Source organism: Hirundo rustica, chromosome Z (assembly GCF_015227805.2).
Source record: "Hirundo rustica isolate bHirRus1 chromosome Z, bHirRus1.pri.v3, whole genome shotgun sequence".
NCBI classification, from domain to species: domain Eukaryota; kingdom Metazoa; phylum Chordata; class Aves; order Passeriformes; family Hirundinidae; genus Hirundo; species Hirundo rustica.
The window spans coordinates 47,881,872-47,894,297 of record NC_053488.1 but is presented as its reverse complement, the minus strand read 5'-3'; the positions used below and the strand labels follow the sequence as shown (position 1 = coordinate 47,894,297).

General features: G+C 36.7%; 1 protein-coding gene across 1 annotated transcript in view; it reads left to right on the top strand.

Moving 5' to 3' along the window:
* Window positions 1-12,426, top strand: part of FER (FER tyrosine kinase) — a 189,402-nt gene that overhangs the window by 138,093 nt on the left and 38,883 nt on the right. Inside the window, exon 18 of the mRNA XM_040090890.1 lies at window positions 7,423-7,546. Coding sequence (XP_039946824.1) covers window positions 7,423-7,546 — 124 coding nt within the window. The remainder of the gene's footprint in view (window positions 1-7,422; window positions 7,547-12,426) is intronic.

Below are 12,426 nucleotides of genomic sequence, written 5' to 3'. Positions count from 1 at the left end.
AGCAAATCACAGCTGACTTTGTGTATTTCACTTGTTACTTGCACTGGAGCCAGTAAACCATTTATAACTAAAAACTCAGTTCTGAGACATATAATTTATTTATTAATATGAAGTACAGTATTGTGGGCCTGCCATTTCTAAGTCTGAAGGGATTTTAGCCTGCTAGCAGTGCTATTTCTCAAGGGAAAAGTTCTCAAGAAAGCCTCTTCTCAAAACAATCTTGGCAAAACAACTGTCCGTACCAAAACAATCTTTCTCCAGGTGGTGTTTTGCTGTTTCTCTAGTTTCACCAATGGGATTAGAGAAGTATCATTCCTAATTACCAATCATATTAAGTCTATATCGGAACACCTTATAAAACATGGTAAGAATTAGACAATAAAGCCTTTTATACTCTTTGCCTTTTGAAAAATACTTGGAGTCTTTCATCTTTCTTTTGTGTCCAACTGTGAAACAGTATCCATATTATCTTGAGCTTTTCTGCTAAATTAATCATCTTCTTGGATAGAGCTGATGCTAAGAGCAGCTGAAGTAGATGTATATCATGGCTTACTTCAGATTTAGATTAGATCTCCTGTCTCTGAGGTGCCACTGATTTCATACACGGGCCTGGAGTGCTGATTGATGCTGGGAAATATGTGAACTTTTAGTTTCACAATGTGCAGTTCAGCTGCTGCATTTTCTGCTTTGGTGTGTTGTCAGTGTTGAATCGGAGACAGGGATGCAAAATACGCTGAGGATCATGTGGCAAAAGCCTCATTTATTGTCCAGCAGGTCCTTTTATAGCATTTTCAAGTTTCCTGCACTTACAGACATGATTGGTCAAGGGTCTTAACTCATGTGGTTCACTGGCAAAAGATATGGGTGTATCTGTGTTTTGCAGGGGTTGGCTGAGGTCTTCTGACTCAGTCTGAATCTGACCTATCCTTGTCATGTCTACTTGGAGCTAGGCTGGTCGAGCTGGTATCTGTTAAGCCAAATCATCTATGCAGATACACGGCTGTATCTGTCATAGTGTGGGTTTTTTCTCTCCTATTTCTGGAGGCAGTGAGATGTCTATAGAGATCATCCGTGGGTTTTTTCTAATTGCTTCTCTTTAGAGAGCCCCTAAAACTTTATTAAAGTTTTGCATGATCTGACCCATTGGTTGTATTGGTTATTCTCTGCAGCTGTCTTTTGTGAGCAGATTTCAGATCTGAGTCCTATCTTGCAGTTACATCCTGAGTCTTTACTGCACACTGTCCAAAATCAATACAACAACAAAAAAGCAGGGTCAGTCAAATTCCAATTGGACATAAGGTGCAGTGATAGTGAGTGACTGTCTGACTTTGTTTGCTATTCAGTTATCTTTTCCTCTCTAGTCAAATCAGTTATCTTTTAATTATTACAGGTTAGTGAAGCCACTATCTGTCTACCCTACAGTTTCTCTTCATAGAGATCCTTGCCTACTTCTCTAGTTTTTGTCTCTCTTACTTTATCCTCTTAAGTTTCCAGCTTCCATTTTGATTTGTCTCTGCACCTCTGCAACTTGCATCTCTGCATCTCTGTCTTTGCATTTCTACCTGTGCTATCTGCTCTTGTTGGGCATTTCGCTCAAAGAACCAGACACCTCACATGGATTCCTTCTCTCCGTGAGTCCAACTTTTCCCTCTCCTCACCAGCCCTTGTGCAGTACATGTACACATATGTACAGACCCCCTTTCTTCTTCCTTGCTCGTAGCCCTGTAGTGCACATGGGTCTCTTCCTCCCTCTTTACTTCATGATTATTTAGAAAACTCGGATTCCTTTGTTAGAGTGTAGGTGGTGGAGATTAAAAATTCCCTTTGCCTCAAAGCTACTGTTCAGTGAAACAGGACCAAAGCTTTCATCTATTTTTATTGTAGCATTTCAGACCACAGTTGGATTTTTATCTCTTCACATGTTCTAGGCTTTGATGTTACTCTATTTTGTATCAATATTGTACAAAATCAAATCAGCAAGTAGAGGAAACTAGAAGATCCATTTTTAAACTGAATAAAAACAACCAAACTTTAGAAATTAGCCAAGTGTTTTGGTAGTTGCAAGAACATCTGTATTCAACTTATTTCTTTTTATTCATTGTTACTTACTTTTCAGGGTTTTTTTTTTTACTTTGCCTAGAATAGGTTTTGGTATGGTAGCTATTTAATTTGTCAGTGTTTAAAAAACATACATTGTTTTTATTTAGATTTAAAAAAAACATGTTTTCAGGTATATTCTGTTTCTCATCAGCTATTATGTCTCTCTAATCTGGAATCCTTTTCAAGGCCTTTGATTATGGATTACTGGGCATAATACAGTAACAAGAATTATTTATTGAAAAATGGAAGACCTCCTGAAGAAAGATAATTTTCCTTTCAGTTAGTTTCTGAAGTAGGCTTTATCTATGCTCTCTGGGTTATCCTTATGGCCACAATATTAAAACATAAGCATCCAGGTAGTGTGGGTAGTGTTATTTTGGCAGCACAGAAGACAAAGGATGCTAGCTGTTGATGTCTCACTTTGATTTCTGGTTTCTTCTTGAAGATGAGGACAGACTCTGTTTTGAACAGGCACTTAGGACACATGGGATATTGGCTTTATGCTCTGCCTTATGTGATCCACCTGAAATCTAAAGTAGGACTGCTGAGCATTGTCAATATTTCATTTAATTTGATTATCATATATCTGTGGTCTGTCATCCTGTTGAAAGGATGTGAAATAGCACATATAAATGTGTTGTAACCTTCTTCTCATCTTCATTATATCACTGCGCAGTTATTTTGTGCTCATGAGTCATCTCAGTTCTGGTCTCCTCACAGATTGTCTGTTAAAAAGTCATCTACAGCACAGTTCTGGTACTATCCACATTTTCTCTCTGTTTACTCCTTGCTGCTGCTGCTCCTGTCCTTGGCTCTCAATGCACACTATTCATCTAATTTTTTTTCATTCTTCATATTTTGTTTTCACATACATGTATTTCTGCTTATACTTCATTACTGACTTTGTTAATATTACGTTGGCAGCACTTTGCATGCTTATAACAACTTCTATTTGCTTTGCTTAACAGGAAAAATAATTTTAACTGGATTTCACAATAGTACTCTGTAGGCAGTTGGAAAAATAAACTTTTGGTTTATTTACAGTTTCTGTTACTACATAGAATAAAAGAACAACAAAAACGTGAAAGCACTACATTGCATGCAAGAAATGCATTCGTTGAAGTGAGAAGGCACATTACTTTATTAAAAATTAGTGTTTTGGTGTTTTTAACCCTTATATTTGAAATAGTTTGTCAAATAGCTTCTTATATACTTAAAAATCATATCTCCTAGAATTCCCTAGAGATGCGTGTTTACTATTTTAAATTCATAGTTTTAGGTCACTCCATTTGGGTTTCTGTTTTAGATTCCATGTATATGGGATTAAGATACTAGGCAGTAAAGGAAATTCTAAGTTGCTTTAGAGCTACTTGAAATACTGAACATTCAAATTCTCAAATGTATAAATACTTACTGGTGTAGATAAAGGTAATTTCAATAATACTGCAATGGCCTATAAAGCAATTAGGAATATGAATTATAAAGCTCCCCTGTGTTAGGAGGACCACAAGCATTAGGAGGTCCACAAGCAAGCCACAAGCAAGATGCATCTGCATGATGAATGTGTGTATAAACCTAAGAAGAGCTAAGCAACCTCTTTAAACAAATGTTGTTAAAAAGGCTGTTTAACAAAGTAAATTCTCCCACTTTAATAGCATTTATATGTGAAAAATAATACATATAACTTCATAGCATTCATAATAATTGGTATTAAGACATTAATTAATATTTGTATAATTATTTATAATATTATTAGGATACTAGATAGAGATACAGTATATAAACAATGTATGTCTAGATACCAATTCCATGGGAGATTTCCCATCATAATTTCAAAACATATTTTAGTTGTGTCTGGTGTCAGAATGCTGTCAGAATGATGCCAAGAGTATCTAGAGCAAGTAGGTAGGTGTCACTTTGTACACCAGCTCAGAAAAACACTGAAATAATGTGATTATATTTTATTATAAATGCCAGTCAAATCAGAGATTGCCATAACTATTTTGTAAACCTATTTAACGATTTTTATTGTTGATTCTTGCATTTTTGGTTTCTTCTTATAGATCACGGGGGGAGGGGTGGGGGGTGTATCTTTCAAAACAATAGCTTTCTTTTTTGTGTGCAGATGGATGAACTGTTTTATTACTATGATATGCTACCTATTGTACAACCAGAAGTTTATGCTGTAAAGCACAGCCAATACAAGGAGTTGCTGATATGTGGTATTTTCAAACTCTCGGAACTCCTGCATGTAAGGAGAAATAGTCCCATTCACAGCAAAGTACATGAATGCCTATGTTCAGGAGCCCAGTTATAGGCTGCTCTCATGGAGCTTCTGCTTATAAACTACATTTTGTCCTCTACTTCATAAAATAATTCTTTTGTACTAGGAAGGGACTCCAGTGCTGTTTTTTATCCTCCTGTAAACCTGAAACAGGAAATCCATATCTACTACGTAATAATATGTGTATATATCTGTCTATCTAATTTTAAAATTTATTTTGCAGTTCTTAGCGTTGTTAGAACATACCTCATTTTCTAGTGGTGGTGTGCAATTAACTGGAGTCACAGGTAGCCATGCAGAGTACAATGGAAATTTCACATCAAAGAGAAAGCATTGCTTACTATTATGTAGTCATCTAGTTTTGTATCAGTTGTTTCATAGGTCTGCTTATTTCATTTTTATTAACAGCTATTACATTGGAAATAAGGCTCTAACACTATGTGCTGCAAATAGTGAATTAGAGCTTTTCATATTAAAACTTATTTTTAAAAGTACGTAAAGATAATGCCTAACCACAGGTCTGCACTGAAGAGTTTGTAGAGAAATGCTCTTAATTCAGCCTTGAAGATACTCATGTGGAAGCTTTGCTGTGAAGATGAATAGCTGGAACACAGATCGCAGTAAAAGTTAGAACTTACTGAGGGGAACTGTTACTTAAAGGGCAGACACTTAAGCCTATGTTAGTACCACAATGATGAGGATAATCAGATTTAGTCTGAACGTTACATATATTGTACAGAGTGAGATGGGTGTCACTTGGCTGTTCTGTCTGCTACTAACACTGCTTTTAAATTAATATTAAACAGAATATTTAGAAAATTGTTTTGCCATTTCTATGCAAGGACAGATACAAGAAAATACAACAGCTAGTGAAAACCCTGAGACAGATTAAAGTAATGTAGTTAAACTTTATTTTGGTGATATGCATCAAGTGCACTGTATACAGCTCAACATACTGTGCTGGTTTTGGTGGAAACTCTAGAATTTTGTGCAGTGCATGCCACACTCTGAAAAACAGCAGGTTAAAATCCCTTCCTATTGGTAGTGAATTGCATTCTACTTACATTGGCAAGTAACAGGCTTGTGCTTTGTGAGTTTGACAAACTCTGATGTAAAGGAACTGAGCCGCTTTTAATATAATTCAGAAACAAATTATTGAAAATCGGAATATAAATCTGATTGCCCAAACATAATGGAAATGAATTTATAACATGTATTATTATAAAAAATTTTAATGGATATGGTTGGATTTTCTTTAGTTTAAAGTTTGTTTAAGTTTCCTTGTTGTCTTTAATACTTTGTTACTTGAGAACAGATAATGAAACTATCTGTTCCTAATGCTTGTGGAGTCCATTAACTTATTTATAAATAAAACTTACATGAATTGTGAGGATTGTAGTTTACACTGATGTTGTTGTAGCAAGTTTTTTAGATAGAGATTTTTTGCAAGATTTTTGGGGATTTGTTTCTGGGGTTTTTTGGCCTTTTTTTTTTTTTTTTTCCCCCTTTTGTTGTTGTTTGTTTGTTTGCTTGCTTGCTTTTTATTTATTTTGTTTTCCAACAAAATCAAACTGAGCATATCTGTCTTTTCAGATTTCCTACAGGAAGTTGTTAGCAATTCTTACTCTTCAATATTGAAGCATTGGTTGAGTGACAGTAGAGGTTTTTGTAAGATCTTAAATGCCTTTTAAAGTCTTAAATGTATTTTTATTAAGCTGCCTTGATTTACTGCTCTCATTCAAGTAATGCCACAGTTTGTCAGGAAGGGGAGACTTCGCGTTCGTAAAGGCATGCAGTCATACTTACTCATTGAAAGACGATTCCTGCATAGAGACCAGTGAGGTCTCAGCACATAAATAGCAAAATTTTCATTGGTTTGTTGTGTGTGTTGGAGGAGTGAATTGCTTAAAAATTATTTTTAGCTGTCTGCTGTAACTAGAATAATTCTGTTTACATTTGTAAGAAATGACACATAATTAATTGGAGTGTTTATCTTACCACTGGCTATACTTACTTTTTACAAGTTACCAGACTATGTGAGTAGCCTCTCAGATTAAAGAAAAAGAGTTGATTATTACCCAGTGCAGTTTGTAGTAGTCATCTCTCCTTTTCCATTGGAGCTTAAAAGTCAGTGTAGGGTATTTCAGATTGGCTTTGTTTTGCAGGAATGAATCCTAGTAGTCAATTCATTCCCAAATGAAAGGAAACCAATACTGGACCAATGACTGGATACTCACTATGAAATAATTGTGTGATATGAAAAGCTCTGCTGTGACTTTTTGCCTGGAATAATATCTTTTAGAAAAATATACATTTAGTACATTTATATCAACAGAATATGGCTTTGCAGTATTTGTATGATATTCTTCAGCTTGCCTTTGTTCTAAATCAGTTTTTCTGAGTATTTTTTGCTAACACAATTTGCTTTTTGGAAATTCTCCACCCTCACCCCTTCCACTTCTCAGATGAGAGGACAATGGCTTTGCTCCTCCAAGGCAGAAGACGCTGAAGGCACAGTAATAACTGTTCACATTCCACTGCCCTAGTCAAATGTCCAGCTAACATTGCCCAAGAAGAAAACACTTTGTTAGTCCTCCAACACGTCAGTGTAGAATTTGAGAAGCTTCACTGCAAATGATCAGTTAAGAAGTAATTACTTTCATGTAGCTAATAGAACCTAATCTCTTTATTCACAATTAATAATTTTGTGATTAGAGAAGAATTGTGGGAAATGGATTTGGAAAAGGGGTAATCTGTCAGTTTTTGTCAACAGTTTTTAAGTGAGTCTGTATTTAATGTACATCAGTTAAGAAATTAAGTATATCAAAAGCATGCAGTGCAGTTTTGACTTTTAAGAGCCTAATATTTAAGGGAAAATGTATTCTTGAAAGATGAGTTCCTTTTTCTTGGACGAGCTTCAAACTGATGGAATGAGCTGAACATCTAATAACTTTCTTTTGTTTGGTCTTGCACCTCTAATGAGAGATAAATGTGAGTATGCTATCAGTCTCTTACTGTCCATGTGTCTGATTTTCTAGGAGGTGATTTCCTGACATTCCTAAGAAAAAAGAAGGATGAGTTGAAAACCAAACAGTTGGTGAAATTTTCATTAGATGCTGCCTCTGGTATGGCATATCTTGAATCAAAAAATTGTATACATAGGTAAGGAAGATTTTTTTCTCCCTATTGTACCTTTGCTGGTGGAAAAGCAAGGTGTTTAAAGGTGTATGGTGTTTACTATCACAGGAGTGAACCCTACGATTTCAAAAAAATAGTACTTTTTCTGAAAGTTGGTCATTATTGCTTGTCTAATTCAAAAACACTCATTTGGATAAAAAATAAGTGCTACATTATTTGATGTAGTTTGGTGCTATTAATAGAAGTTAAAAATTATTTTTCACCATAATGATATGCATTATAAGGAACCTGATTCATACAGTGAGAATGAGTCATAGCAGGAAGCAGTCTGTGAGGCTTATGTCATGTCTGAAATTTACAAATACTTGCAGTGTCAACAGAGAAGTTAAGTTATATTTGAAATGTGTGTCAGGAAAATCCAATTATCTCAGATAATACGGAAGAGCTAAAGTTCTGTGTATTAAAATATTAATTGTCTGGACTGCTCTTTCTGAAATATGGAAGATTGGCGAGCATTATGCTGTTGGAGTTTCTTATTTCTGTTCCTACCATTCCTTTTTCTTGTTTCTTCTCCAGTTTGACTCTGCCATTGCTATTTACACTCCATTTGTATCAAAGGGGAGGGAATTAGTTTCTACCTATTTTGTTCTCTCATAATAGCACAATAATAATCTGCTTGATGCTGCGGCTAAAATATGAGATGCAAACATAATGATGATACTTTTCACAGAAAAATTATGAAGAACAAGTTTTCATTTCTGATGGTGATGTCTTACATTTTGTGGAACATCTGTAGTGACACCTCACTTAGATAATCAGTTCATTTGTGATTTAACACCTTTCAGTGAGTGTGAATTCAGAGTGAATGCTCTTATCAGAGACCTGAGTGGTATTTCTCTTAGATTTTAATCAGCAGTGAATGGGTCAGTTGCAATCCTACACATCAAGTTAATTGAAACAATTCTGCAAGATCGTGATGTATAAGAAACACTGAAAGAAAAAAAACCCTAACAAATTATCTAAAACTACAGGAAATTTCTTAGGGAAATCCAAGAAAGGGATTGTAAGCATTCTGTCATGAAAGAATGTGTTTCAGCCTGTCTCTGTTTGTCAAGAATATAATGGCATAAAAATCAGAGCAGGTAACAGCAATAGTGATTTACACTAGCCTCTTAAATGTTCTAATGATTAATATAATTCCTGTAACACTCACATCAGTGTTAAATCTGAAGTGCCTGTTTAAGCTCTTGTGTTCTTAGAAAATTAAACCAGAGATATAAATAGTAGCTGGATAACTGAAGTTCGTAATTGTAATTACAAAAAAAAAAAAAAAGAAGAAGAAGAAAAAAAAGCAATATTTATTCATTAAATTATAGTGTACTGCCTAAAATATAAATAGTTTTATAGTTTGGGGGTTTCTTTAACACCGGAAAAGGGGTATTCTTGTACAGGTGTGTGGAATAGACTGTTCCAGTAGGTATAGTTGACAGTGTGGCCTCACTGTATCTCTAGAAATTTGCTCTGCTGGTTGGTGAATAGGAACTGCTATTCCTAAGATCTGTTTGCAAAGCTAATAGTGATCTAGTAAATGTGTTTCAGAGAGAAGATATGTGGAATATTGTCTTATCATATGAAGATTTTATTGTTTCATTGTCTGTAGTTAGAAATCTGAATGCAAATGTGTCGCGTAGTTGCCAAGTCAGGAAAAAGAGTTGAAATCTGACCTGTTCCGTTAGTGCCATTGACTTGCCACTGCACACAGCCTGGGAAATTACACATACTGAGAAGAACTTGTTTACTTTTTAACTTCTAAAATGTTAATGAAATTTGTTTATTGTTGCAGATTATCACAGAAGGTTATCATAGAGACCTAGCACTTCCCTTAAGGGAAGAACCAGAATTTTTAGGAAACCTATTCCAAGTAAAAATAAAGTTTTAAAGTGTAACCAAGCAAGCAAACCATGTGTTCAGGAAAACTGCTTAATTTTTTGAAACACACAGGTTAATAAATCAAAATGTGCATTTTCAGTATTAGTCTACCAGTCTTATTTTCTTCAGTATGCAACATTCTTTTTTGTTTATGTGGTTAACCATAGCATTTGCTTACTTTATTTATGAGTTAATTCATCTAAATTTGATAAGTAAACATAATGAAAATTTCAGAATCAGGTAAACAACCAACCAAGTTTAGTGATTTTTGCAGTAATGGTAAAGGAACTTGGTTGGTTTTAATTTTAGTTACTAACACAGGTTGATTACAAATGCTTACTCTAGTAAAGAAGTTCATGAAGTTTTAAAATGTGTTTGACCAATGGCTAAACTGCAATTTAATAGGCTTACCACACATAGAGTTTTGCTAGGCCTGTTCCCTGTTAGAGCACTCATTCAGAATTTCTGGGCACCGTGGGGAATGGCTAGAGGTACATCAGTCTAGAACCCATGTCAGCCAGAGAAGCCCAGAAAAGCAGGGAAAAGTCAAGCTGTGTTGTCCTCTGTGACCAAGTTCTTTGGTGTTCTGACTCAGAATCCCACTGGAATTTCCCAAGCACTAAAAGTGCAAGCATGTGGCTGCATGGTCTGTACAAGGAATCTGGGAGCCTTTGCTTCCACCTTTTTAGGTCAGCTAGGACAGATTAGTCATGTGTAAGTTTAATATTGACAGCAGGTAAATGGGAATGGAACAATTTAATCCGTAGCAGAAAGAAGCTTTAGCGCTCTGTAAAAAGAGTGGTGGTGTTATAAATTGCACGACTCAAGATTTAGTCCCAATTAGAATTTTATTAATTACAGCAAGCGGGGCATAAGCAAATACAGCGCTGGGCAACAGGGGGTCTGCACCCCGCCAACTGCCGCACGGTTACAGTTTTTCAGTTCTGTTTTATACAGTTCTTTTCTTCTGTTATCGGTCGGTTTATCTTGTTGCTAGGAGACCATCTTCTATCTTCTGAAAACAGTTACAGTTCCTTCTCCTGGAACTCAAAAGCCTTGTTAAGCAATAGCACATGTGTCTAAAAAGTCCTGAGTCATCTTGTGTTTGCAAGTTTTAAAAGTCATGAGTCATCCTGTGTTTGCAAGTTCAATGAACAAAGCATTAACCCGTTACAATCCCCCCTTTTTCTTTCAGCTTAAATTTGTTCATTGAATCTTTTTAATTCCTGTCTGGCCTATTCTAATTTCTCATCTTCTGAGGTAGAAGATATGAGACTATTGATAACTTTGAAGATTAAACAGCGTAGGATCCTGAACGCTATTGTTACAAGGAAAAGAATAACAAGATACAACAAAATTGTTTTAACTATAGAAGTCTACCACTTTGTAAGTCGCTACTTTTTTGATCTAGTCCTCAGATTCTTGCTTCACTTGTCTGATCATGCTGTTCATGCTTCGAAGGGCAGCATGGATGTTTGGAGCCTTCGAGGTCACGTTTAGACAACACAGTCTTTGAAATTCCTGGCATTCATGTCTATGAAGTAACAAGAGATAATCTATAGCAGCACAGTTCTGGAGAGTGGCCTGTCTGGTAATTTCCTCATCTTCTAGGAGAGAGCTGATGGCGGTGGACGTTAAATTTGCCTGTTTGACTACCCAGCACTTTAGATGGCCTAATTCACCTAGAGCCTTGGCTGCTGCAGCCCACAGAAGGAACAGGGACACAGCGACTCTTTTTGACTTGGCCTAATGAAAAATTTCTGAATTACAATTTGGATCCAATTGGTCAGCACTTTTCTTTTGAATTTTGTTTGCTGATTTGTTTTTTGTGAGTCCATTCACCAATCAAAGTTTGGTTGGGTGTCAATACAGACAACCGTCCTATGGTACATGGCCCTCCTAAAAGCCGAGACAGAATTCCTGCCCATAATGGAATTCCTACCAGACAGGTGGACATAGGATTTTCTGTTGATGCAGTGGACAAACATATGTTTTCTTGCAGAAGTGTCTGTGCCAGGGTCACCCAGACATTTTGATGCAGCTGAGGGATGATCCATGCAGCTGCCAGACTGTTCAGCAACAATAAGATGACAACTTGTATGGGGTTCATCACAGGGTTGAGTGTGAGGTAGGCTTTCTCTAAAAAGAAAAACAAACATTTTTAAAACATGTTAAAAGTTTCTGTTTCTGCCGGAAGGAGTCCACATCTAGGAAGAGTCTTTTTCTTCTATCTGGCGGTGTCTTCTTTTGGATGCAACAGCTACTTGCCTCTTGTCCCCTTCTGCTGGAGCTGGATTTTTAGGGACAAAAGGTTTCACTCACTTCTGGGGAATCCACCGAGGGCCTGAGGGAGTGTCCACGTAGGCATAGCCACGACCCCAGGTTACGAGCTCATAGGGATCTTTGGTTTCCTAAGTTTCTGGATCCCTAATCATGACCAGTGGACACTGAGACAACTTGAACTGATTGCCACTGTTAAAATGGCGTACCACTGGTGGACTCATGTTTTCAAATGAACAGTTCAGAAAACTGATGGTAAACATGGCTTTGCGGAGTTTCTCATGTGGAGACATCCACACAGTCGTACTACTCTGTCTAGCCAGGACTTGTTTGAGCATCTGATGTGCTCGCTCAACCACAGCTTGACCTGTGGGGGAGTGAGGGATGCCAGTTTTATGTTCCACTCCCCACTGCTGGACAAACTCTGGGAACCCCTTGGACATGTATGCTGGGCCGTTATTAGTTTTGATTTCTTTTGGAATCCCCAACACTGAAAAAGCTTGCACTAGGTGTTTCTTGGCATGTTCAGTCTTTTCCCCTGCATGGGCAGAGGCATACACTGCCCCTGAATGTGTGTCAATGCTTACATGAACATATTCGAGGTGTCCAAAACTAGGAATGTGCGTGATGTCTGTCTGCCATACCTCACAACTGCCAAGGCCCCGGGGGTTAACTCCCATACCCATCGATGGCAT